The 27,817-nt window shown below is 42.8% G+C and overlaps 1 protein-coding gene across 3 annotated transcripts; it reads left to right on the forward strand.

Moving 5' to 3' along the window:
• The first annotated feature begins 241 nt into the window (after positions 1 to 241).
• On the forward strand, positions 242 to 20,776 carry fgfr1a (fibroblast growth factor receptor 1a). 3 transcript variants are annotated; one of them, XM_061072103.1, is made up of 17 exons: positions 242 to 329; positions 5,317 to 5,559; positions 6,098 to 6,184; positions 7,078 to 7,250; positions 9,239 to 9,362; positions 10,196 to 10,386; positions 11,086 to 11,236; positions 15,071 to 15,261; positions 15,624 to 15,769; positions 16,031 to 16,152; positions 16,609 to 16,719; positions 17,817 to 18,007; positions 18,185 to 18,307; positions 18,394 to 18,464; positions 18,550 to 18,687; positions 19,266 to 19,371; positions 19,466 to 20,776. In XM_061072103.1, the coding sequence occupies exons 1-17, from the start codon at positions 242 to 244 to the stop codon at positions 19,640 to 19,642; spliced, it is 2,433 nt and encodes an 810-aa protein (XP_060928086.1). In that variant the 3' UTR covers positions 19,643 to 20,776. The 3 variants fall into 3 exon arrangements, with proteins under 3 accessions (XP_060928086.1, XP_060928085.1, XP_060928087.1); XM_061072102.1 differs by lacking the exon at positions 11,086 to 11,236 and adding an exon at positions 12,032 to 12,182; XM_061072104.1 differs by lacking the exon at positions 11,086 to 11,236 and adding an exon at positions 12,032 to 12,176.
• The last annotated feature ends 7,041 nt before the right edge of the window (positions 20,777 to 27,817 follow it).

A 27,817-nucleotide genomic window follows, 5' to 3' on the forward strand; every position in this document is an offset into this window, starting at 1 on the left:
TTTCTGTCTCGTATCAGTTTATTTTCCTCCAGCATCTTTTTCTTTAACTTATTGCGTATCGTTTTTCTGACTGTAAAGCAAAGATATGAGGCTTGTTCACGTGGTCATGCAATTGTTTGTTTCATTTTCTTTTTTGTTTGTTTTTCAGCTGAGCACTGCGAATGACCCACTGCTGATGCCCCAACGCTCTGAATGGAGTTCCAGTCGCAGAAAAGCCAAAAGTTGTAGCTCCCTCAGCAGGATGCTGTTGAGGCAAAGTTTACTTCTGTTACTGGCTTTATTTGCCCAAATTGTAAGGACCCAGGGTCGACCAGCCAACACTGATGAAGGTAAGTTGGCTCTTTAACTTGAAGCTACTACCACTGCGTTTGTACACTGTATTTCTTAGTTCTGGTTGTAGTATTATTAAATACGGTGCAACTCTTTGAACTGATAACCTTAATAAGTCGGACTTATCTTGACTCTTGCCTTGAGAAACAGTCCATTGATAATCAAAGCTTTGTTCTTGGAGCAGGAATGTAATCCTAACACACTCCAGGCTTTGGTGAAGTCGCTCCTTTGTAGCGTCACTGTTTCCAAAACCTACTCCATTTGAGTCTGATGTTGTTTGAGTGAACTGGAATCTGTCGAATGTAGCACAACTCTGTTTCTGACTTTTGGTTAAAAAAAAGAAACTTTCCTGCCTTACTGAGCCGATTCAGATCCCTGAACTTCTTAGAAACGGGTTACTGAGAAAACTTTGTTCAAAAGATTTCCTTTTTGCTTTTAACATGGGCAGAACAACTCTAAGATTTCCTGGTTTTGGCTGCTACACAAGTTCATTTCTGAAAGGGGGAATGAGGCACTGAAATCGAATCCTTAAAAATGTGTTTCTTGGATTCAGTCCAGCGGTGTAATAGCTGCCTGGACTTGTGGGCAGATGGGTTTGGATGTTTACACTCTGCAGTCGGAAGTGGAGAGCAGCAAAAGAATATGATAAAGCTCAGCATTATAATTAGAGTAATTAAGCAAGAGGGTCTCTCTTGAGCTGTAAGCCCCAAAATAAACTTGGTGAGGCTGTGTTTAAGCCAACAGTGGGACAGGGAGGAGAAAATGACTCCCATGTGTAGCCCAAGGGCAGCCCCACTACCTATCAGTCCCTGCTCCTCTCCTCCTTTTGTAATGAAAAGGTATTTGTTGTCACTGAGAGAGGAGTTATCTGCCAGGGAAACTATAATTAAGCCTGTTTTAAAAAAAAAAAAAAAATGAAAGAAGATGCTACTTTGAGCCCCCCCACCCCTCCTAACCTCAAGGATAGGGTTTCTGAGGAGAATGTTTGTCTTCTAAGGTGAGCCATACATTTTCACAGGGGTGGGGGAAGTCTGCTGCATTTACACTCCACAGTTCTTAATCACCAAATGGCCAGGTACTATCTATGCGCCTCTGTGCTTTTCCTCCTGCTCCCCCGCTGGCTTGTGCTTGGGAATGCTACACTTTCCCCCCCCCCTGCCTCCCTGCTTGGTGACGGATAGCTTCAGCTGTCGACAAACAATCACAGCAGAAGCATTTGGTTGCATTCCTCTTTGTCTTGGGTGAGGAAACAAAATAGTTATATGGAAATGTCGTTGGTGTTTTATGCGCGCTTCATTGTTGGTCTTGGGGGGGTGTTGTTGTGTGTTGTTCACATAAGAAAAGAATATTCGCTGAACAAATTCAGCTCATTGGATAATTCCAGGGGCCACATGCACTGCCATTCAAATGATTACAGCCCGTTTAACTTTTTGCTGTGATCACAGATTGGAGAAATTCAACTGTTTTTAAACATTTTTCTTTTTCAGAAACACGATTCTGTATATTTCTTGTTGTGATAGGGAAATGTCAGGCAGATATATCCCAGTGGATTTTTGCTGTCATTCAGGGTAGAAGAGCCACTGACCCTTTAGTGTGTGGTTCTTGAGAGTTGAAGCTGCCACAGTCCTGAGACAGACTCTTTTCAGAGGGAAAGCAGAGCCCCAGTGGAGCACTGACTCTCTGAAAACAGACTGTAAATTTAAGGGTTAACACCAGACCTATATAACATGCTGCCTGTCAGAAGTAATCTCAGCTGAAGGTACTGAAGGAACTACCCTCATCTGCCAATGACATTATATTGTGATGGGGCAAAATTATCCCTTATATTTTCATTAACAGTAGACCTAAGGTTATTTTCAGTATGAACACTGGGCAACTGGAAGGCAACTTCAAAATTAGAAATTGGCGAAGGACTGAATGAAAACTGAGGCAGAGCAAATGGAAGAAGCAGCACAGCCTCATTCATTTAAAACATTCTTGTTTGTCCATTAAAGACATAATGTAACTCTAAGTGTAGCTGAACTTGTTTGAATGACAGTGGAAGAGCTTTGCACTTTCATAGTAATCATTGTAGCTCCCAAGTGTTAATCCATGCTGATTGCCAGCGGCTCATTTAGGAATGAAAAGGTCCTCCACTGGAGTGCTTTCAGGAGGGACACTCGCTCTGTGGATTTTTTTTGGAGGGGGGCTTGCTAATAGGCATTGTCCTCATCTCTTGCTTCCTGCCAGTCCTGCCTTTTGTCTCTTATCAATCCCCTCTACACGTCACCCATCCTTTCACTCTGGTATAGTCAGATCAGCAAAGAAAACTTTTCCTCTGTGTGCCACAGCAGAGCCTCAACCGGTCCGACTTCACTGCATTCAACCATCACTCCTGTGAGAGCAGGAAATCCCAGAAGTCATTCACGCGGCATATTGCTTCCTATCTTTTTTCGCCAAAGAAGGTTCCATAGACTGGCGCCAACTCTTCCTTTTTTAGTTGATCTTGAATTTACAGACTAGTGACCTTTCCCCCCGGCCCGGGTTAAAAACCTCTCGAAGCTTATGTCTGAAACAACATTCTTTTCACGATTTACGTAATTAGGCTGATTTTAAACGATGTCAATCAACTTTTCCAAATGGTTGGAGGAACACATGCAAGACCATTCCAGATGGATTGCTTTCTAAAAAATATGGTTCTTAATCCAGTTATAGCAGCTGGAGGATTAGCAGAGATGAAACCTCCCCAGATCCAAAGGAAATGGTGGAACTTGACCACCAGCTCCATATAAAGAGATGAAAATAAATAAACTGTGCGTGAACAAAGTATTTTTTACACTGAGGGAGTCAGGCAAATGTTAGCTCTGTCTGTTTTTTTTTTTAGACAGTGGCTTGGTTTGTTTGACAATATTTGTTATATTTTGCGTGAGTTCTTAAGTAGGATGTCACAGAAGCACAAATGGCCAACAATAAAGCAACAAGCACATTTTATGGCTTTTATGGGCGTTTTATGATGTCTGCAGCCAGATTAACAGCGGGGATGTTGACACAGTCTTATCTTTGGCATCTCCATTTAGAGGGCAGGGACAGAAACCACACGTTTATATACACACACACACACACACACACACACACACACACACACACACACACACACACACAGCACAGTCCTGGTGTTTACGGCCGTGTCCAGGTTGGATAGCTGTAGCCCATCACTAAATGCCTGTTCTGCTTTCACCCCCTTTAGTTTTGTATTTGAGGAGAAAGTTGATCCTACCCCCCGGCCCCTTTTCCTTCTGGGATTAAGGGCCTGTCAGACATATGTGATCCAGGAAATACCTTTACTAGGCCCAAGTGGGGTCACCATAGCAACTGGCACTAGAACCTGCCGCTGCAGGCCCTCTCCTGCTTGCTCCTGTGCACATGCTCACTGGCTCGCTCGCCCTGCTCCCTCTTCCCCCTTTATTGTGTGGATGCCTTTGTTGTGATGGTGGGAGGGATTAGTCAGGTTTGCTAGTGTTGTCCTGAGATTATGCTATATAGATGTGCTTCCTGTTGTGAGGAAGTGTACTTGCAAACACGGGAGAACAGCTCAGAGAACAGTCCAGATTTATCCAATTTTGAGGGATTGCTCACCACTATGGAATTAGATTTTCAACTTCAGGTTTTCTTGTTACAAAGCTGAACAAAGGTGGATGAGTCAAATGACACATTTTTCAATACTCCACTTTTGTGAATTGGTTTTTATAGAACACAAAATTACAAATAAAATCTAAAAAGACAGGTCACCTAACGCAGCACAATGCAGCTCATACATTATCAGCAAATACGTTTGTGTAAAGGGTTTCATTCCCGATAGTCCCAGGGGGAAAAGAGGCAAGCAAATGCATCAACGACATGACCTCACATGAGGGTGGTCACACCTCTATATCGGTCTATGAAACTGCTCTTAAACCAGGTCAATAAAACGATAGGGGAAGAATTCAAAACAAATATCAAGGATAAGGAAGAAATGTGCCAGAATTCTTTTCTAAGCAATATTCATGTGTAGTCATTTGGACACTAATGAGACATTTTCTATTCCATTGCTGCAACAGGGGATTTCTTCAGAGATGCCATAACACTAAGTCGTAGCTGAAGGGATTAGTTGAATATTTAGTTAGTCCACATAAAATAATAACAGCAGCTGTTTTGATGGTCTATTAATGATTTTGTTAAAATGGCAGAATTAATAACTTGCGTATTGGGAATACTTATTAGATTCCACAAAATCTGGCTGTCAGTTGACTTCATCAGGAGAGTGTACAATGTGTGTTTTTTTTGTTTCCGTGCGTGAACCCAGAGTCCAAATATCAAGCAGGTTGTCCAGTGGCGATCTTCACCTTTTGTAATGAGAAAAACAACACCACAGTGATGGACAGCGTGTCAGAATAACTGAGTTACCCCCTCCCCCTCTCGGACTATGTAGTCATTTTGAACAGGGGGGCTCAGGTGTCTCCTTCAGTGACGTCTCCCCTCTCTTCATCCCCCTAATTGAATTTCACCTTCCTTCCCCCAAGTACCTCTTGGCCTGCCTGCCCGTCGATGGGGCCTTGACTAATTTGGGATGCGATTTAATTTTTGGGAGAGGTTAAGCAGGCGTTGTGCTGAATAGGAAATCAGGAAAGCTCTTATCTGCTGTCTTCTGGACGCTGTTTCGTGATTGAAGTAGTTTGTGATGTGTTTTACCACAAAGATACAGCCGGTGTTTATGTGAGAGCACTTTGAACATCGTAGACTCTCCGTATCCCGTCAGCTACTGTTTGTTTAACCAGAGATAAGATGCATTTTATTTGAATGGGAATTGATCCTATTGTGAATACCTTGTCATATGTATTATAATGTCTTCCCATGATGTTAATTTGTGTTCAGGGGGGCATGTTATCGTGTATTATATTTGCTTAGATTTGGTGTTAAAAAGCCGACTGAGCCAATTAAGCAGAACCGTGTGCTATGTTTCCTTTGCAGTGTTTTTGGAAACACAATCGGAGCGGTTCACGCTCTACCTGGGTGAGCGTCTAGATCTTAGTTGCTCAGCCAAGGAGCAACTCCATGCTGTCAACTGGACCAAAGACCACATGGTTGTAGCTGATGGAGAACACACGCACCTCCGCAACGGCCAGCTGGAAATCAAAGCGGTGGAGCTGACGGACTCTGGTCTGTACGCATGCACCACCTTCGGCAACATCAGCCTCTACTTCAACGTCACAGGTAAAGAGCAGATAAATTGGGACTTTTACATTTTGTCACAGAATAACCACATTTCTGTCTTGATGTATACATGCATATACAAGCATCGTTTTACCATCACAAATAATATTGAGCAGTAAAAGCATTGGAAATTCAGGATTTCTCACCTTAACACAGAGAAATATTGATGCTTTGATCAGTTTGAACTTTGCTTTTTAATTTTATGGTAATAATGTTTATGTCAATGTTTTGTATCTTTGTCCTTAACATCACATTGCCTCTATGATCAGACGATTAGCTTTTCACTATTATTTTCACGCTACGACGTTTTGATCACATTTGCATGATCTGCAACCACAAAGAGTTAAAGTTGATATGAAAAAGGTGTGAGTCACCTCCACTAGTCGAAGTCTGTGCATATCTCTTAATGAACATACTGACCCTTCTTTTTTTATTTCTTAAAAAGGTTTTATTAATCACAAAGTACTGCATGAAACACAATATAGGAAATAATTAATAAATTGTCTTTGACCTCACAATTGTTTTTCTGCTTCACTAGTTGATTTGGCATCATCTGAGGATGATGAAGAAGAAGAGGAGTCTTCATCAGAGGAGTCCAAACTGTTGGGCAGTCAGAAACTGCTGCGTAAGTGTGCTGATCTCTCACATTCCTAATGCTTGCCCATGCTACTGTAACCAACGGTCATTACTCGTTCGCCCCAAAGTCACAGGTTATGACTAAGTGTCGTGGATAGTCAGTGATTTGAGCGCTTTATGACTCAATTATGGGTGTGTCTGTGTGTGTGTGTCACATTTGGGTGAATGATTTCACTGTGAATCAGACGGTTTTCACTACCCCAGTGACCGCTTTTACACGAAGAATGTCCCTGTGGTGACTAACCGTGGTTAACCTTACATGTCTTCCAATTTGTCCAAAGAGCAATTAAGACACTCTGGCTTAATCATCCTGTTGCTACTGTCCACTCTGCCCACAAGGAACCTCCAGTCTGCTCCGACTCCCAGAGTTTCATCGGCCCCTGAAATTTACACAGCATGATATCACTCAACTGAGGCAATTTAGAAGCCACAGCATCGAAAAACAAAAGGATTATTATTTTAAGAGACAACACACTGTGACGAATTAAGAATTTTTTTGTGAACATACAGGTGTGTTCAATGTGTAAAATACACAGTTTTGTTTCCGTCTATGTCGAAGCTATAATTGTACTTGTCACTGGTGTTTTTTTTTCTTCATTTGAATAACTTGAAGACTTCACATAAGTCACTTAGGAGCGGACAACACCACACCAAAATCATACTAAAAAAAACAACACGATACGTATATTAGTACAACCTTAGCAACATTTATCAAACAAAATTGATAAATACTCAAAACTCCACATCGTCTATAAAGAAAATATTTTTCCTAACTGTACTTTAAATTCAATAGTGTAACTCTGTTGATGTGATTGCCTGTTATTTTTCATCTAGTTCAAAGCCAGAATTGTAAATTGTTTTATCCCATATTTGATCCTTTAGCAATGGCTCCACAATGGGCTCATCCAGAAAAAATGGAAAAAAAGCTTCACGCGGTCCCAGCCAGTAAGACGGTGAAGTTTCGGTGCCAGGCCAGCGGCAACCCTACGCCTACTCTGAAATGGTACAAGAACGGAAGGGAGTTCAAGAGAGACCATCGCATCGGAGGCTTCAAGGTCAGTAATTATATTTTGTCGCAAATGTGCGCCCTCCTTTTTCCTCTAAGCGAAGCTACACCCTCTTAAGCGTTTCTTATTGAATCACTCTGAACTCATTACCTGCAAGTGAAGATCTCACATTATATCACGACACACTCTTCCCTGGAGTAAGAAACGCTCTCTGCAAATGAAAAGCAGATGCAAGTTTCATATTTAACCTGAGAAACAATGCAAGACGAAACACTACGCCACAAAAAGGCATAATACCTCCAGGTGGGCAATCCTAGCCGCGCGCTTGGCTGAAAGATAGCTTTGGCTGTCCTCATTCTGCTTGTCAGTGTGTCGGCTTTCTTGTAATTACATCCGCGCAGCAGTAAATTAACCATGATACTTAGTGTATCGGTTATAAATCATGTGCATGATTACTCTTTTTGTCTGCATCTTCCCATTTCCAGCCGGGCAGTGTTCCGATGTGACGTTAACTGCTGACAAAGTGCGAGGGTATAATGGTTGATAAGACAGTTTACACCAGTCTCTAGATTTACTCAGAAGAGGTGTGGCAGAGATGGGTGTGGACTCGATCTATTGTATCACCATCGTTAACTGTAAATGATACCGTGAGCCCTGAGAGACCAACAATTAATCGTTTTTTTTTAACATAATTCCCTCTCGTGCACAAGAAGGTTATGTCAGTCAATGTATCAATCCACAACCTTATCATCCCAACACATAATTTGGTCATTATGTATTAGGAGGGTGTAGATGAATTATGTACCTTAGTTGAGACTTGTCTATGAATGGCTGTATTCACTGGCAGTTGCGCCACAGGTGTGGGATGCATGCGCACGTTCACAGAGACAAGGAAACAACCGTCTTCCTTTCCCCGGCATCTGCTCTTCCCATCAATGTGTAGACCAGTCCAGCCTTGTCTTGTGCTTCCCCAGCCCGTCTCCCTCCCCAGCTGGGACACATTTAGGAGTTTCCTCTCAGCTGCCTGCCTCCCTTCCCTCCCGGAGCCCCCCACCACCACCACCTCCACCACCACCACCCAGCCAGGCAGCACACTTAACCATCTGGCTGCTGTTTTTTTTTCAGTCAAGGTGCAAAGGTCTGCATCAGTGGCCAGGGACGTCTGTCATCCCTCCCACACTCTTGCTTTTATGGCCGGGCTTCTATTGTTCATATCGTCTGCATGGAGACGTGCAGGAGGGTGGGGAGTAATGTGGACCACATGTATATGAAGCCAAGCACAACACATCTGGCAGCAGGCAGCTGGACTCCCTCATCATGTTTTTGAGTAAATGAGGCAAACTGTATGGCTCGGTCTCTGTATATGCATGTTTGATGTTGCCATTGCCTCAGAGGTTGGTTGGTTAATCACACACTGCTGGTCTTGGCAGATTTATGGAAGAAAAATTATCTCGTGTCTCGGGGAAAAAAAGAGCCAGACATCAGTTGGCGCTAATAAGACATGTTGGGGCACATGTATATTAAACATCTACCCGTTTTCTCTTTGGTCTTTGTTGGGTACGACAAAGATCCACTGTTAAAAACATTGGGTGGTGTCACAGGAAGAGGGAGTAGTGTGTTATTTTGTTATCACATCACACATCATTGAACTGAGCTGTTGCTTTTAAGATAAAAAAAATTCGCTGCACTTCATAACTGTAACAGGGGTGCAGAAAAAAAAGCTTCTCAGTTTTGCTTTGCTCACTCTCACTTCAGTTATGGACAGGAAGTAAAACGGTCGGCACAGACAGATTAGGTGTTTTGGTGAAGAAATCCACAGCCACCAACAAATCATCTGTTCGTGCAGCTGCAGTTTGTACAATAACCAATTTTTATAAAGTCCCTCAGCCTGACAAGTCCAACTATAATTACCTATTTAAAATATAAATTGCACTAAAATCACTGAGTTCTGTCTGAACTCTGAACTGTGTGATTTTTGGTTATTAAGTGTTGTTCCAGCCACTGAAACCTTTTTGTCGTTTCCCCCAAATGTTTAGGTCCGTGACCACGTGTGGACCATCATCATGGAGTCTGTAGTTCCCTCTGACAAGGGAAACTATACCTGTGTGGTGGAAAACAACTATGGCAGCATCAATCACACCTACCAGCTTGATGTAGTCGGTGAGTGTTAACTTATTTGTTTTATAATTTGCCAGTCAAATATTGATTATGGTTCAATCACCTGATTTCATGACAGATGTCTTGCACCAGTATACCTTCCTAACCAATCAAATGTGACAGTTTTTTTGCTCTCATGTTAGGTGAACTTTTTTTGATAAATGAATCCTGTATTGTGGCTTTATAATGGGGTTATATTGAGGAGAGAGGTGATTACTCCTCAAGGAGCTGACTCGGACTCAGTCTAACCACTGATCTTAGAAATCGCGATCCTACTTCCTCTGTCACTGTTATTCCCCTGAGCTCTGCCATGACCTCAGAAGTCGAGAGCCTGATGAACTGTGAGGTCGCAGCAGTGACAGCAGAGTTTAAGTCACAAGTGCTTACAAAGGTCCGCTGGGACTGACTGAGTTGAGACTCGGCCAGGTTCTTGGCTCATAAGTTTACATTGGAGAGTTATCAGTCATCACTAAGGAACATTTAATTTCTTAGGAAAGGTTCCAAATGAGACACTTACCTTCCTCTGCCATTTATTGTGACTAAGTCATTACATAAGCTGAAGTAGAAGCTCATTTTAAGTCTCTACATTTAAAATGAGAAATTATAATCTGTAACATGTCAAATTGTCAGAACGAATTATACAGCCCTCTTTATTTACCATCAGCTCTGGTAGTTTCCAGTAAAAGCCCTGACGTGACAGGTTTTATTTGTTTTATTTTTGAAAATAGGTCAGCTGTGTTTACATATGATACATTGTATGTGTTTGTTATTAATATTACACGTTGGCGTCTCTACACCAAACTAACATTTGTACACCTTTTTGTTTTGTGTTGCAGAGCGGTCTCCCCACAGGCCGATCCTGCAGGCTGGTCTACCAGCTAATCGCACCGTCGCAGTGGGCAGCGATGTGGAGTTCGAGTGCAAAGTGTTCAGTGACCCTCAGCCTCACATCCAGTGGCTGAAGCACATCGAGGTGAACGGCAGCCGTGTTGGTCCCGATGGTTTACCGTATGTCCGCGTCCTCAAGGTAGGAGCTCACTCTGACCGGTCCCACGCCCAACTTCTGCATGTATTTCTACAAAAGTAACACCTTCGGAATTAAACGTTATCATAACCAATGCTGTAAATGACTCCGCAATGTGCACACTTCTGCGAAGGCCAAAGATATGATTTGAAAGGAATTTTTATAAACAGATTTCCACATTATTTCCTGAAGAATTGGTAAAAAATTCTCTCATTAACCCCACACTAATGTAATGGGATCTTCTCTTATCTCTTCCTCTTCCCGCCACCAAGTTTGGCAAACAGTTCAGTTCAGTACTTTTTGCACAACCGTATTTGATAATTTGTAATTAACATTGCTAGGGTAACTGAAATAACCTACACAAACCAAAGATATTGTCTCCAGAGCCCGGCTGATTTATCATTTGGCAGATATGAGCCTTTCAGACATATCAGTGTCAATGTTTGCTGATAGATGCACTAAAATAAAAACTTTTTTTACAGAATAAACTATGTAGAAAAGATACGCTTTCATGTTAAGGTATCATTTATTATGATTATGATTCATTAACATTTTATTTGTATGTATATCAGTGATTTTTAAAAAAGCTATGTTTTTACTCTCTAATATCGACATCAGGCTCCAAACAGCCGTATTGGTCGGGGCTCTTACTTTGTCTGCTTCCTTTTGTCTGTGCTGTACGTGACTTGTTCTTATTTCCAGCATTCTGGGGTCAATAGCTCGGATGCTCAGGTGCTGACCCTCTACAATGTGACTGAGGAGGAGGGCGGAGAATATATATGTAAAGTGTCCAATTATATAGGAGAGGCCAATCAGTCGGCCTGGCTGACTGTCACCAGATATGAGCCCACAGGTAACCACCACCACCACCACCAGGCAGCAGCACAGGGATGACACAGTGGAGGCACTACTGGGACCACCTGGAAAAAAAACTAGGGCCATATAACTCGAGACAACCTCAGCTGTTTCTCTCCTCCCTCCCTTCGTTTCTCCCTCCCTCTCTCCTGCCTCAGTGCTCCTGACTGTAAATGACGCTATGGAAAATTCCCAGCAGAACAGTTGAAAGTGTTCGCTCTCAGGTTTATGTTTGGACCCGCTCTCATTCCTGCCCCATGCCTGTGCTGTGCCCTCCTAATAAGGGCCTCTCTTGCCATCCTCTTCTATTACTCTCGCTCCCTTGCCCTTCAAAGTCGTCAGTGTGCGGCTCACAGATTCTCTCTCTCCTTTTTTGTTTTTTTCCAGCTGTCCTCTACTTACCTATGTTTCACAGACCTCCTGTTGTTTGTCTGATGCTCACATAGTTGGCACAAGTGTGAGTGAGAGTTTTGAGTGTGGCCTGTTCTGCTGTGGAGTTTTCCATGTTGCCCATCTCTTGCATGTAGAGATGAGACTGAGGTATTTGATGTGGTGATGGGGTGGACCAATGTGACTTAACCTAACCAGCTCCTCCACTAACGGATACTGGAGGGCTCTTCCTGACAGAGTCCTCTCCTGGGGGCTCTCTGTGGTACCTTCTTGGCAGATGGTTTTGGATCGTGGAGGAGAACGCTCCTCTGTCACCCTTTTCTCTCTTTCAGAATCCTTTACTCATGGTTCTTTTTTCCCTCTTGGGCCTCTTGTTGGGTCTGCTTCCTTTGTTATTTTCTAGACCGCTGGCCTTAACACCACGGACAAGGAAATGGAAGTCCTCCAACTGAGAAATGTGTCTTTTGATGACGCTGGGGAGTATACCTGCTTGGCGGGCAATTCTATCGGGTTCTCTCATCATTCTGCATGGTTGACCGTTTTTGAAGGTATCAGTAGTTCTATCTCTTTTCTATATTTCCTACCATTTCATTTTCCAACTCCAGCCTGGCTGTCCCTCTTCACATTTGCCAGAATGAGGTCTTTTCTGACTTTATTTCTGTAAAGAAATTGTGAACGGAAGCCAGGGCAGGTTATAATTCCTAAACCCCCCCCTCTCTCCCCTCTCCCTGTGCTCAGCATGGCTCCTGCTCCATCTCTCTAGATGGATGTGTACGAGGCCATGCTCTGCTGTTTCTTAAATGAAATCTCAGAATGCCAAACAACACATTAGGCTTCTCCTATCTCGTTAATCCTAAATTTTCCATGGGATTCCTAAATTTCCCACGGGATTAATAAAGTATCCATCTATCTATCTATCTAATCAATAAAAAATAAATCTACATATAAAAACAAGCATTATTTTAAAAACAAGCTCATATAGATGTGTACCTAATTGTTTAAGCCAAGTAGATTGTCAGGAGGAAGAGCGGGACGTCCACCAATTGGACGTGTGTGGTTCGAACCCAGGCTCCTCCAGTCTGCGTTTCAGTGGGCAAGACACTGAACTGTGTGTGAAGTGCTATGTAAAAGTGTTGTTTGGCAGCTCTGATCAGATTTCACTTTGAACTTTCTCCACTATTCTGCTCTATAATTGGTGTTTGCATTTGATTCGGTGTGAAGCTGATTTCCTTTGACAAGCGCTACAAATGACATGTATTACTGATGTCATTTCCTGCTGTGAGCACAGCGGCTGGCTTTGATAATTGGCTTGCTGTAGTGGATGTCTCTCATTCCTGAGGGTTGGAATGGGCATTTGTCCAATTATCATGCTGCTTGTCAGTCAGCCTCCTCACACAAGTGCAGCTCACTTGTGTTGCTGGTGTTGGTTTGGGGTGGAACGGCACACTTCAGTAAGTTCGGGGACCCTTGGTTTGGGATGAATTGTTCTACATGTAGTTGCTTTCAACACAATTAGTTGCATGGTATAATATCCCACTAAAATAAGACAACACTATTCAATATGTAGTATTTTTCAGTGCCGATTTATTATGTAATATATATAAATAAATATAAGTAAAAAATAGAAAAACCAAGGAATAATTTCAAGCACTGTAAAATCAAATGAGCAGTTAGAATAACTCCAGAATTTATATCTACTACTGAACAAAAGTTTGTGTTTCATAAATAAAAATGTGTATTGAAAAAAATTCCAAATAGCAAGGGGTTAATAAGTCAGGTTTATTAATTGAGAACTGTTTATAACAATGCACCAGGCAGGGATGACAGCAGTTTACAGCAGGAATTAAAAACTATTGTTAAACATTATACTAGATGTGATTTAAAAATGTATTAATGTAACTAAAACATAATGACACAAATAGGATCTAAGGCCATTTAGATAGGTAGATTTATGTAAAAACGAAAAAAAACAGATTCATTGTTAGTTCCTGTTCTCAAAACTACATCCCAAGCCAAGCTATGTCCCGAACTATCTATTTCACTTAAATACTGAGTCCGTTACCCCCCCAGTGTTGGTATGAATAAACGTTGGTGTTTTCACTGAAAGGGAGGAAAAAAACAAGATCTGAATTGAATTGTGTATTTTTTACATGCTAGCAGTTTTATGATAAAATTTGTCATAAATATGTTTTTTTACATTACCAGCACCAACACACAACTCTTTTAAAAATACAATTAGAAGTAAATTATAAATTTGACATATCAAACAGTGATTTGAAGTACCCATATTTTGTCAATTTACAGGTTTATTATTTTAACATGGGAGTGAACCAGAATACATTTATTTATAGTTACAATGGCGCTGTACCATTTAATGTCAAGCTAGCTGATTGGCAGACATGTTACATTGAGTGGTTTTGACGCTTAATGTTAAAAAAGCAAAGTATACAGATGTTTGAGGCTCTTCAGGAGCAGTGTTTTCTGTGCGACAGCTTTGCTGTGGACATTACATTCACAAAAAGCTATGACGTACTATAGAACAAAAAAAAAACGTAAAAGCATAATATGGGGACTTTAAACTACTGTATGAGCTCATGCTTTGAAGTTAGACCTACATTTAGACATGAACTGTGAGGTGGATTGTTGAAGAAAATGATTTTCAGTGTTTGAAACATTCTGTGTAAAGTGTTGATTGTTTAAAAGTCAGATCCTTTGCCGATGATGCACACTTAAATTTAACCATTACTTACGAACATAAGCAAACCAAATATATATGTTTGTAATATAAACATTGTTCTACTGCACTTCAGAATCTGGGTTTAGTAGTGATTCAAAGAGAATAGGTCTGCAGCCATCCTAATACGTTTCAGTATTACAAAGGCTTTTCTCCGTCCATACTAATACACCTGATAAGTACATTATCATTCACATACCCTGGGGTTGTGCGTATAGGTTTAAACAGGAAGCAGATAGTTAACCATGTTGCTCTGTTGAAAAAATACAACGAATGAGCAATGGTGATAAGTAAGATGAGGGGTAAGAACCAATGAGCAAGTCAAAGCAGTATTTCCACACTTTTTATTGTAGGTGCTCGAAAACTGGATTAGTTTGGATGGAAGGAATAAATGTAAGAACAGGGATGCGTTAATATTAATATGTAATAATGGTAATGTAGCCTATGACCACTTCTAACTCAGACAACAAATGTAGAGCTAAACAATGCACAAGGACTTCACTTCCAATAAGTGTCTGTGTCAAAGGCTCTGGTTTTTTAACTGTGGCAGCTGTGTGTGTTGTGTGGACCAGTTTTGTTTTTGAGTTTCTATGTGTGTGAAAGCATGGGTTTGTTTGGTGTGTTTGTGGATATAAAAGTGAGTTCATGACTGACAGCTGACCCCACCCGTCCCTGCCTCCTTTCACCTTGCGTTCCCCCCCCACCTAGCTGTTACACACTACCCACCGGCCAACCACACCTACCTGGAGGTGGTCATCTACTGCGTGGGTTTCTTCTTCATCGCCGTCATGATTGCCATCGCAGTTATCGTCAAGATTCGCACCTCCTCGAAGAAGAGTGACTTCAACAGTCAGCTTGCCGTCCACAAGCTGGCCAAAAGCATCCCTCTGCGCAGACAGGTAACAGAAAGTAGATAGGGGGTTTGGAAAACATATACCTTTTCACCTCTTCTTAATGCCACCTCTCAGATTTTTATGAATTCAAAGTTTACTATGTATTTGACTTGTTTGACTCCCCTACAAACTCCCCCGAGTTCATAAAGCTTTCAGGTTGATTGTAGAGACTTGAGATCTTGTGCAGAAGGTAAGTTTTCAAGGAATGGTTAGACTCCATGGGCAGGACACATCAGAGTGCTGTGGGTGGGCTTTACAGGGTCTTATACATATTTAGATTTCATTCATCTTCTGAACTCTGTAGACTTAATAAGCAGCTGGTGTCTGTTTCATTACGAGGGGAGTAATTTCAGTCTTCTTTACCTCAGGTGTCTGTGGACTCCAGCTCCTCCATCCACTCTGGAGTGATGCTGGTTCGCCCCTGCCGCCTCTCTTCCAGTGGATCTCCAATGCTGTCAGGGGTGTCAGAGTATGAACTGCCCCAAGATCCCCGCTGGGAGCTGTCCCGGACCAGGTACGTGCTGGACAACAACAGCTTAGTGGCTGGAAAAGGATCTTCTGAAAGGAACAAAATTGTTATTCTGCTTGGGACAGAAGTTCAAAGATTATTTCACTCATCACATGCACCCGGCTAGTCCTATCTTGCCAATCAAACATAACTTAGGAAGTAGAGCTTCAAAAATTTAATTAAAAAATTGATTTAACTTTATTACTCACATAATACAGACTCCACTGATTGTCAACTGTTGTCTCTTGTGTTTTCTTACCCTCACAGACTTGTTCTCGGGAAGGCCCTGGGTGAAGGCTGCTTTGGTCAGGTGGTGATGGGAGAGGTGCTGGGTCTCGACAAAGAGAAGCCCAACCGGGTGTCCCAGGTTGCAGTGAAAATGTTGAAATGTAAGTTGGATCTCAGTCATGTGAGTGTGCAGTCGTTATGGATTGACGGATACTGAGAGCAATTAGATCTGCTGGATTAAGTTTTCAGAGTGGAAAAGTCTTCAGAGTAAAGAATTTAACAGTAGCCTTAAGTCCAGGCTCTAGGAAAACGTCTCCCACACTGATGAGTAGAACACTAAGAGACCTTGGATCCCAGCCAACCATGCAAATGAGAGCAGAGTAAAAAATGTACGAGGACCCTTGACATCCCATATTAAAGAAGTGTTTATCCAAATGGACAGAGGAGTGAGGTTGCAGAGGAAGTAGTTGAAGTGCTTTCCCCAAGGGAGCATTCTTCAAGACAAGCGGGAGCCAGACTCTGCAAGAGCGTACATCCTCTTCACTGTGATGTCTGTGTGTCCTTGTTGCAACAGTAAATCAGCTAATTACTCATGATTTATTTCCCTCTTCCTCCAGCTGATGCCACAGAGAAAGACCTGTCGGACCTGATATCAGAGATGGAGATGATGAAGATCATTGGCAAGCACAAGAACATCATTAATCTGCTGGGAGCCTGTACACAAGACGGTAAGACCAGACAGGGGGGGGCCTGCTGCTGACCCTACCAACACACACTTCTGACCCACAGCGGCACAATGAGCTTGAGAAAGCATGAGAAATGACTCCATGATGATGCCAGGGTCTGAGCTCATAGTTTGAATCACCCACAGCTGCCACCATTTCTCACCAGTCATCCCTGATGCAAAACCTTAAAGTCCCCCTTCAGCAGCTTATTTGGTTAAAACTCTCCTTTGTTCCTCAAAATCACTGATGCCAAAGTTATGTCAGGAAAAATCCCCCTGATGAGCTTTAAATGGCTTAAATCTAACTCTACACTTTACTGTTTTGTGACTGGGATCTATCATTGTGCTTAGATGGCCCCACCCCTGCTCCCTGTCTGCTCGCCCCCCCTCCCTCACAGCCCCACCTGTAGTTAACAAGCCTTTTCCAGCCATTGAGCTGGAAGGGATTGGTGTCTTAGGTGTGTGTCATCACAAACCCTGACTGTCTGGATCAGTTTTTTTTTCCTATTCAAACTCAGTTTGAATAAGTTGACTACTTATTTGGCTCTTAAATTGTTTTTTTCATACATAAAGCTTAAAATGGGCATGATAACAAGTTTAAAAAGTAGATTTGCACTGAGGCGGTACATTAAGGAAAGCTAATGACCTTGTGTTGAACAATCTTTGGCCTTCACACTGACAAGTAACGTTTTTCGTTCCACCTTTACCAACTTTGAAATGCACTTATCTGTTGAAGTATTTATTAGCTCTACCAGTGAGTACAGCTCATTTCCATTTGCTTGGCTGTAACCCCAGATTTTAAACTGTTAGCTGGAGCTGTATCAAATTTTCACATTACGTAATGTCGATTGTCACGACTTTGTGACCGTTTTGGCTTCCATCAGACATGTTTTCAGTTTTTAAAATAATATTTCATAAAGAGCACATTGCTTTTACTACATAATTGTCCTGCCAGCAGCAAGTGATATTCAGATCTTTGCTGCTACTGTTACTTTTGCTCCGTACTTATATCAGCGCTGTTCTGACATACAGATCTATCAGTTTAGTCACGTGGCATTGTTTTAAAGTGACCTGTTCTAACATTGTTTTACTTGTTTCCAGGTCCTCTGTATGTGGTAGTAGAGTTCGCATCCAAGGGGAACTTGAGGGAGTACTTGAGGGAACGACGCCCCCCAGGCATGGAGTACTGTTACAACCCAGACGTGGTTCCTGTGGAGAACATGGCCATCAAAGACCTGGTGTCCTGTGCTTACCAAGTGGCTCGAGGCATGGAGTATTTGGCCTCTAAGAAGGTAACCACAACGTACAGCTAAAGACATTCTCAGCCAGTCCATGACTAAAACAGTCAGCAACTCTCTCTGAAATTGTCTTGAAAAAGATTTTGGACTCATTATTTAGATATATAAATATCTGTTTGTATTTGAGACACATGGTTTAATTGTAGTAAATGTCAGTCTTTTTTTGCACAGTGCATCCACCGAGATCTTGCCGCCCGCAATGTTTTGGTAACAGAGGACAACGTGATGAAAATAGCTGACTTCGGCCTGGCAAGAGATATCCACCACATTGATTACTATAAGAAGACAACCAACGTGAGTCCTCCTGTCATTCCAGTAATGTCATTTATAAATGTGAAAATGTGCTGTGGCTGGTTGTAACATGCAGACCTCTCCCACAGGGTCGTCTACCAGTCAAGTGGATGGCTCCCGAGGCTCTGTTTGACCGGATATACACACACCAAAGTGATGTGTGAGTATTACGAGCCATTCCATTTCCAATTCAGTCTTGTTGCAACTTGAGGAAGACATTTAATGGTGTCTGGTTCTGTCTGCAGCTGGTCATTTGGGGTGCTGCTATGGGAGATCTTCACCCTGGGAGGCTCTCCATATCCCGGCGTCCCAGTGGAAGAGCTGTTCAAGCTGCTGAAGGAAGGTCACCGCATGGACAAGCCCTCAACATGCACGCACGAGCTGTAAGGCAACATTGCACACCTACAATCAAACACGTTTCCATCACTGTTTCTCTGTTTATCCCTTTCTCTTGGATTTCAACTTCAACTTAAATCTGCCATTTTGAAAACGATCTTTCAGTTCACTAGTTATAACTTGTTGTGAAATAACTTTCAAGGCCATACCTTGAGATTTTAACTTGAATAAAAGTTGCATATATAAACATTTAGTTCACACAAATCTGAAAAGAGACGGCATTTGAAGGAGTCATATTCAGCTTTTAATAGCACCAGACAATGTGCAAGACTTGAAAGTGAAGACAAAGCACAGTCACTGCCGTGTCTCATGCTTGTCCCGAGACAGTTGGCATTATTTATATTACCCTTGTTCTTGTATATCAGACAAATTCCGGTTACTTAGCAACCTAGGGCTTAACCAGACTGTTTGTGTGAAAGCTGAGTGAGCTACGAATGGAAAATAGCTGACATGGATTTGTCTGCTCCTCACATGAATTAAACTTTTTTACAAGTTTTTTTTTTCTTAGAAATTTAAGATAATTAAAAGCAGAGAAGGTTGACTTTGATGTTGTGAATCTCTGCAGGTACATGATGATGCGGGACTGCTGGCACGCTGTGCCCTCTCACAGACCCACATTCAAACAGCTGGTAGAGGATCTAGATCGCTGCCTGGCCATGACGGCCAATCAGGTCGGTTCTCCTCTCCTCACATGCAGAGATTAAGTAGAAAGGTCTGTTTCTGGAAGCAAAATATTGATATTCGCTTCTCCTTTTGTGCCTACAGGAATATTTGGAGCTCTCAGTGCCTCTGGACCAATACTCCCCCAGCTACCCCGACACCCGCAGCTCCACTTGCTCCTCCGGCGAGGACTCGGTCTTCTCCCACGACGCTGCAGCCGAGGAGCCGTGCCTGCCAAAGCTCCCTCCCCACTCCAACGGGGCAGCCATTAAGAAACGCTGATACCTCATCTCTCCATCTAAACATTGACATTTTCTCCGCTCCCTGCCTCGTGGGGTAGGACTCTTCCCCATATTCCCAGAGATGAAGCTAAAAAAACACTGGTGCTCTGTGAGAAAGGAGCTCTGAGTCACCTTGTAGAACTTGTTGGATCACACGGACTGAAGTGTGCAGCGGTTTTCCAGCTCTCAGCGGTGACAGTGTTTATGGGGCACTCTGTATTAATGGGGAGTGGCAGCTTGTTGGTGTCAGAAAAACAGGATCAGACACGCACTCTTCTCTCCACGTGGACCCTTCCGTGGTTCAGAAGAAATGGAAAGGACCCACTGTGATCATATCACACTTTTGTTTGTTTTTTTTCCCCTCTATGTCTTCATCAGTAGTGAAGGACTATTCTGCTTTTCAGACAAAATCCAGAGAAAACACTACCAAGGGACATAGAGCACCACGGTTCATTGCATCATTCACTCTATTCTTGTAAATACAGTTAGAAAATTATAAATATGAATATATATTTACACTGTACTCTTATTTTTAATACCATAATTGATTTATTTTCCTTTTGTACAAGGTGGCTTTCCTTTTGATCCATTTTTGAATGTAGTCATCAGTTGGGGCAGTTGTTACATGAGAATCTTAAAATTGCTGAGGATTACATGGCCAGTCATCAATGGAATAAAATGATATGTATTGGGTTTTCTATTTTTTTTTTTTTTTTTACTGTAAGTGCTTCTCACGACACAACCTGCAATACAGTGTTAGTCAGTGTTTGGGGGATCTCTCAATGAAAAGAGATGGATTTAATGAGAATTGTTGTGTGTGTGTGAGTTTGCGACTGTGTGTGTGTCTGTATGCTGGGTACATGATGAATTTTTTTTTTCTCAATCAAGTTAATTTACTTCAAGGATGGTCACAACTGTAAATATTCCTGGTTGAACGCCATGCTTGTTTAAAAAAAAAAAAAAAACCTGAGTAATTTGCTTCCGTCAACGTCATGCACTTCCACTGTGCATGCCTTCCATGTGATAAACTTTTACTGTAAATGCTTAAACAGGAGTTGCGTTTGCTGCCATACAGCTTCTGATGAGGGGTTGCAGAACACGTATGTCATTGTAAAAAAGGATTACAATTAAATAAAATGCTATCGAAAAACAAACCGACAGAGCTTTCAGATCTTGAACTCCACTCCATAAACGGGTCTATAAATATCCTGATTTTCATGTTTGTGATGTAAATCATCTTTACGGCAATGGCCACTTCCATCCCCCCTCCCATTTAACACGGGTTGCCGGGGGCTGATTAAATATGATAATGCGCTGCTGACATCATAAGAAATGTTGGCGAGCTTGGAGAGCCACAGCCGGCAGTAAACATGTAATTTATGTCCGTGTGAATGGCTTGGCAAGTGCTGGTGCAACGCTTCCATCAATCAGTCGCACCAACCTTGATGCCCGTGTGTGGCCCTGGCTTCCTGCCATTGGCTGACGCATCACCTGGATTGCAGTCTCCACGCAACAGGCTGAAATCAGCGGTGCGACCGGCTCTCGACCCTTTTTAAAACCAGCCTTTGCAGCTCAGGTCAATCCAGTCAGCAGTCTGCATGTACTATATTACAGCAGGGACTGAGAGCAGCTTATTAAGTAAGTCGAAGAACAGATCGTGTCATTTGTATCCCAGCAGTCACAGAATCCCGCTGTTGGGATTTGTAAGTGAACACCGACGGCACATGTCATGGCCTTCAGGGATACAAGGTCACGTCTGTCACCTCCAGATTCCCAGGCCACACTGCCAAGGATTCAGACAAACACACAACCTTGTTTTTAGGAGAAATATCATCCACTCCTGGAAACGGGGAGTAATAAAAAAGTATTGTGTGTGCGCCGTGGTTCAGGTGATGATGAAGAGCTCTTATTTAAGAATAGAAAGGACAGGAGAGGCCTTGCTTTATAACCTGCTAATGGTGCGGAGCAGCGAGCAGAGGTGGTGATGGGTGGAGGGTATTATCACTTCTGACAGATGGCACAGAAAGAGTTTGGTGGAGCAAAGTTCATCGTCCAGTGTCGCTGCAGAGACGGTGCTCTGATGACGGCTCAGTCACTGTTAGTCTTTGTTTGGCTCTGGTGGTGATGCATCATATTATTAGCTGTTATGATTGTGGGCTTTGACAGCGTCTAATTAGCAGCTTCTTATCACTGAGATGAAATATAAACAGGCTGGTATGTCCTTTTTTTGTTGTGTGAGGGAAATCACCATCTGCTGACTGATTTGGAGGAAATGTGAAATTTTGGAATTCTGGAAGTTGAGCCTAAAAGTGGTGTGTTAGACCAGCAGAAACTGTCAGCCTAACACATGGTTCTTACCAGGATTGCTGGAAATCGCCGATGAATGAAATGACTAAGGCATCTTTGCTTGCATCGGGAGACAACATAAATCGCACATAAAAACAAATAACAGTAAATCTGCAGTGCTCTGAGTTCAATCACAGTTGGATACAGTTCAACAAACCCATTAAAAAAAAAACATAAATTACAGTACCTCATACTTAACATATTTAACATATTAAGTAGCACTTGGGACCAAAGATTTCCTGTTTGGTGGCTCATGGCAGTCTGAAACAAGGAAGCAGTTTTTTGGGGGGTATTCATCATAAACCTGTCACTTAGCTACATCTGTCGTTTCCCTATGATAAAGATTAAAAAATGTCTAGAAAAGTGCAAGACATTTTCTGCTCAACCTCACAAAAATGGTTTAGAACAGGTTAGAGAGAAGTTGTCTAAAAGTTGGGCTATGAAGGCATTGTCAGTCTAAATCAAAAAACTAAGGTTGGGATTATTAAAACATTATCTTCAAATCTGAAAAGTATCAAAAAACTGCTGTTATATAGAACTGTGTCGATTTCTTTATCTTAATATGAGGATGGATCAGTGAGGTGATTATCATAAACACTGGGTCCTATAGAACCTTAAGTATAATTACACAATAGTCATTGTAATGCTGTTTATTTCACGTTATTATAGTTGGTTTTACCACTGGTATTAACGGTGATGACAGATTTAATGAACATGCTCACATGAATGCTGGAAGAACTAATGACAAAAACAGCTGTAAATTCTTCCCCACCATATTGTTTGTCAGATCAGACTGATTGATTGTGTCTGACAGGCTGAGTATGTGTAACAATCCATCTAATGACTGCACACAGCTTTAAATCTGCCTCTTGTGACTCGACATGATGTGTGACACAAAATGGCGGGACTGAAACCTTCCAAGAGGAAACATAATTCATTTCGTAGTTGCTATTTTTAAGCAGACTGTCACAATTTATCTGTGACGCATTTCTGCATCTTGAAAAAACAAAAAACGAGTGCGTCATCTGCAAAACTGAGTAACTTTCCCGAAAGTCAGTAATATAAGCAAGATGGGGAAGCACGGATCTCTCCTTGGTGGCCTGCATCTTGTTTACCAGGAAGGGTTTGATTTATTCCGTTTCGGGGATCATCATCTCCAGGTCGAGAGAGAAGCCCGGGCCGCTGCATTAATCTCCAACCTGACACAAGCTGACAGATGACCTGCCCTTCAACTCCCTGCCACCCTGCAGGAGACACGTCGTCAATCAGGTTTCATTTCTCAGCTTCACGCACTCAGAGGAGAGAGGGTCCAGGGAGGGAGACGACGTGATGATGGCACATGTGTGTCTGCATGTGTGTGTATGTAATTCAGGTATTACTTGTGTTATGAGGACCTACATCTGTTTACACATTCACATTATGTGGACAAAAAGCAAGTCCTCATAACGTAAAGCTTCAAAAAGTGAAGACAAATTTTCAGGTTAGATTTAGTTGAAGGGCTATGTTTAATTTAGATTTAGGTTTAACTTTAGTTTGAGGTTATGGTTATGGTTATGCTTAGGTTTAGGTTAAGGTTTAGATAAGGCTTAGCTTAAGGTTAGGGTTAGGTTATGGTAAGGTTTAGGTTAAGGTTAGGAAACCTTAGGTGTAAGTTAGGGATGGATAAGTAGTAACAGGGCTAGAATAAGTGTTGGGGATATCAATGTACTGTATGTCAATGTCCTCCGAAGTCATGGAGACACGGCTCGGTGTTTGTCTGCGTGTGTGTGTGTCCGTCCAGGAAACAGGATCAACAGCCTGCTGCTGTGCACCTCTGTCTCCTGACAAATGAACAGATTATTTATGGGAAGCTGGAGGAGGGTTTAGTGGAACAGGGAGGTGTCAGAGCACATGAAGGGACAGAGAGAAGAGGGTTACAGCAGCACTACGCTGGAACTCATGAATATCATTCTGGCCAGTATCCATGTGCAAGGTGAAGGAGACTTGTCTCTTGTCCTGGTATTCCTTCCTGAGCTGCATTTGTAAAAAAAAAAACCTCAAGAGACCACAGACAGTTAAGTGAGTTGATAACCGCAGACAGATTTAGCTCCGCTGCTGATTTCAAAACAGGAGGATTGTTAATTTTCTGTTGTTTGCTCACTGTGACAGATTCCCCACCCAGATGATGAAGAGCTGTTTATTGTCCACATGTGGCCCCTGAGGTTTTGGGTGCAGCTCACTCACTCAGGACTTGTTTTGCAGCAGAACTAAATATGCAATCTTTTTAATGATATCAAAATTCTGTCAGTACTTGTCGACATCTCGGTGCGGAATCCTCTGTTGGCCTCCCGAAAAAGAAATGACAGATGAGGGCGCTCGGCGTTCTCTCTTTGTTTGTGCTCTCCGCTTGTTGATGTCCGTGTCTCCTCAGAGGAACCAGACCCCTTCTTATGGGATGGCTGTCTCGGTGACAGCTCCCCGGTCCCCCGGCTGCTCTGTGGAACAAACATGGATAGAAGGGGTGAGCGTGGGGCATGGCCTGTCACTCACTGCATGTCTCACTACTGTTTTGGAGCCGCAGTCCCCTTTTTCGTCTTTTCTCCTCATCACAATAGCCGAGGAGCACTTAAATAGTTGTTGCATTGCAGATTACAATTTCAAACAGACAAGATTAATCAGAGATGTTTCTGCTCTTTCTCTCATAGAAAAAAATATATATCTGACACGCTTCGTGGAGTTGGTATTTATGGTGTCTGTAGGCCCGGGTGTGGTCAGGTAAATGAGATGGGTGAGGGTGTTTGTTTGGTGTCGAGCTAGCAGGGGCGGGTGGGGAAGGGGGGGTGGCAGGCGGTGGGGGTGTCTGCCCGACAAGGTGTGCGTTGGCGTCCGTACAAAAACGGACGCCCCGCAGGCACGGCCCCGCCTCTTTCCCACCAGATCAACTTTCTTCAGCGCAGGAATGAGACACAGACACCTCCTCCAGGCTGAGACATATAATCGGGGTCTGTCAGGGCCTTTATCAAACAGGATCAACTGGTGCGCTGGGCCTTTCTCCGCGGTCCCCACAGGCGGCCGGATACCTACACACGCATTCCTTTGACACATCCCCGTCCCAAGAGGCGTATCGCCTGTCCATTATGGCAGCCTGGCTCGAGGCAGGAGGGTGCATGGAGGGCCGGGGTACAGTTGCTCCTCTGCATTGTCCCGATTGAAAACTAAGATAGCAGCGTTGCCTTCGGTTTGGAGGATTCTCCTGATCCCCCGAGTCTCAAAATGTCAGCGTGCTGAGCAACAAAACAAACAGATTGTGTGTTTTCTTGTGGGTTTCATGGCTTTTGTCAATTTCAACTGCGAAGCTGGTGACAATATGACCTGTTGATTGTGAGGGATTAGTTCAGGAGGCCTTTTAAAGCCCCTCAAGGACAGGACAGCCCACCATCGGTTGTTTCTGCTGGAGGGCAGGATGGTCGCTGTGAGTGACCAGAGAAGAAGAGTGGGTATGAATCAAAGCAGCACGTCATCGTACGCAGAACTCTAATCATATCACCCCCCCCCTGAGCCATATGTCTTTGTACTCTCTTTAATTGAATTGAGCGCGGGATGAGATTGGCTGACATACCTTCCGGTGACTTACGGAGCGAGGCTCTGTGATGGTTGTTCTCTTGGCACAGAGAGGCACAAAGTCCTGAAGGCATCCTCCAGCCTGCCTTGGCCCCCTGACTTATCCAACGCCGCAACATTTATTGTCTAATATTAAATAATTGTGAATTTTATTGGTGGGTTTTTGAAGCCATGCTATTTCTCATTAAAGACGGACTCGTCAGGTATGACAGATTGTTGTGACAAACACTTACCTTATTGAATTTCTGGCTCACGTGTGAATGCATTATTTGCTCCTGACTCACTAGGTAGGACATGTGACGTCAAGCTGTCCTGAAACTTCACCGACTCACTAGCGTCCATCTGCCAGTGGCCTCAATTAACTCAGAAGTTAATGATTTAGTCACTGGTTTATCTGTACCCTTGTCCACCTCTGTTGATCACTTTGTGTAAAGAATGTGGAGGTGTGGCGGATGTGTTGCCTCCATATCTCCAGCCGTACAGTACCTACAGTATAGCAAACCACAAACGTGTGCGTACATGTCTCACTGAAGCGTCAACACCTTTGTGGGTCCTGTGTGAGACACGCTGCCTGGAGCTGTTGGGATTTTCCCTGAAAAGAACTGAGGTGAAACAAGATTTTTGCTTTTCACCGTGTTTTGCTTTTCCGGCTTCCTGTGCAGCCAGGAGGCCAAACTGTGAAAGCTAAACAGAAATGGAAACAGACAGACAGAGAGGCCTTTTCAGGATCCTTGGCCCATAATCGAAGTGGGATGTGGGTTTGAAACCGAGGCGAACAAAGTCGGTGTTAAAAGCGGCTGTGACGTAGACTTAAAGCTGTCCAAACAGCACACACAGAGGTGAAAAGCTCTGATTTTAGAAATCATACGTGCCAGACAGCGGAGGATGTAATGAGCATCTGGCACAGGAGACAGGAACACTTTGTGATGTTTGATGACATTTTTTTTGGCCAGACTCAGCGTGGCCAAGTAGCTCCTTGTACTGTTGAGCTCTCAGAGTGAGTGGTGACTTGGCTGAACTTGTCGTTATGACCTGAAGAGTTGATATGAAACAGTGCAGCTCCAGAGGCACAGCTGTTAACGTTATACAGGACCTGAAGGAGAAATGTGTTGAGGCCGCACTGCTCATAGAAGCACAATGAATTACTGTATATAAAGATGGACAACGTCACTGCGACCCAAAAGTGAAGCCAACGCATCTCGATCACCACCTGGTGGCTGGCTGTGGTACATGTCATAAAGCCCAACTCCTCTGTTAGAAGATGGGACACGGACAAAACTAAAATCATTACATAAAGTAATTAGTTATTGAGTAAAAGTGGAAAGCTACAATGTACTTGGTATCAATTAACCACATCTCAGTTTTTTACAGTGAAAATTTGTATATTATTTATAGAAATATGTCGGCAATGGTCAGTGGCCTTTCCAGGTTTGATCTGCAGCTGCACTAGGGACAAATCATAGACTGTATAAAAAGATTGGACAACACGTCACCACTTCCTCCTACTATCCAGAAATTAAGCTTATATATATTCAGTGGACAATGACTGTGGACTATAGTGGATCCCATCTTGATGCTGGATCGTGATCTTGCTGGCTGCTGACCAGAGACTATGATTGCAGCAGGACTACTTGACATATAGTATTGAAGTTATCCTTCAAAAATGTTTACCCTCATCGATGCTGCTAAAAAACTTTAATCCCGATGATGTTTTCCTACACTTAACATCTATTGCACTTCTGTCCGTCCTGGGAGAGGAATCCCTCACATGTGGCTCTCTGAGGTTTCTACATATTTTTACCTGTTAAAAGGGGTTTTAGTAGTTTTTCCTTACTCTTGTTGAGGGTTAAGGACAGAGGATGTCACACCATGTTAAAGCCCTATGAGACGAATTGTTATTTGTGAATGTGGGCTATACAAATAAATTTGATATCCCGGTCAGCACAATAACAATCAGGGGATGGCGCCCAGGGAGAAAAATACATGTGTTCGACATCAACTTCTTAGTTTGCCCCATGTCCCATCCATCAACATGGAGGAGGCCGGATTTCCGACCTGTTCTGCAGCCAGCCACCAGGTGGGATCAAGATACTTCGGCTTCACTTTTGAGGAGCTATCATGTCCTCCATTTGTTTACAGTCTATGGTTGAGATAATTAACCATATTATATTAAGTGAATTTAATCGGGTTCAATAAAGACATTTAAGGAGCACTGACAAGTCAGAGCTGG

The sequence above is a fragment of the Limanda limanda genome, chromosome 5 (assembly GCF_963576545.1).
Source record: "Limanda limanda chromosome 5, fLimLim1.1, whole genome shotgun sequence".
NCBI lineage: Eukaryota > Metazoa > Chordata > Actinopteri > Pleuronectiformes > Pleuronectidae > Limanda > Limanda limanda.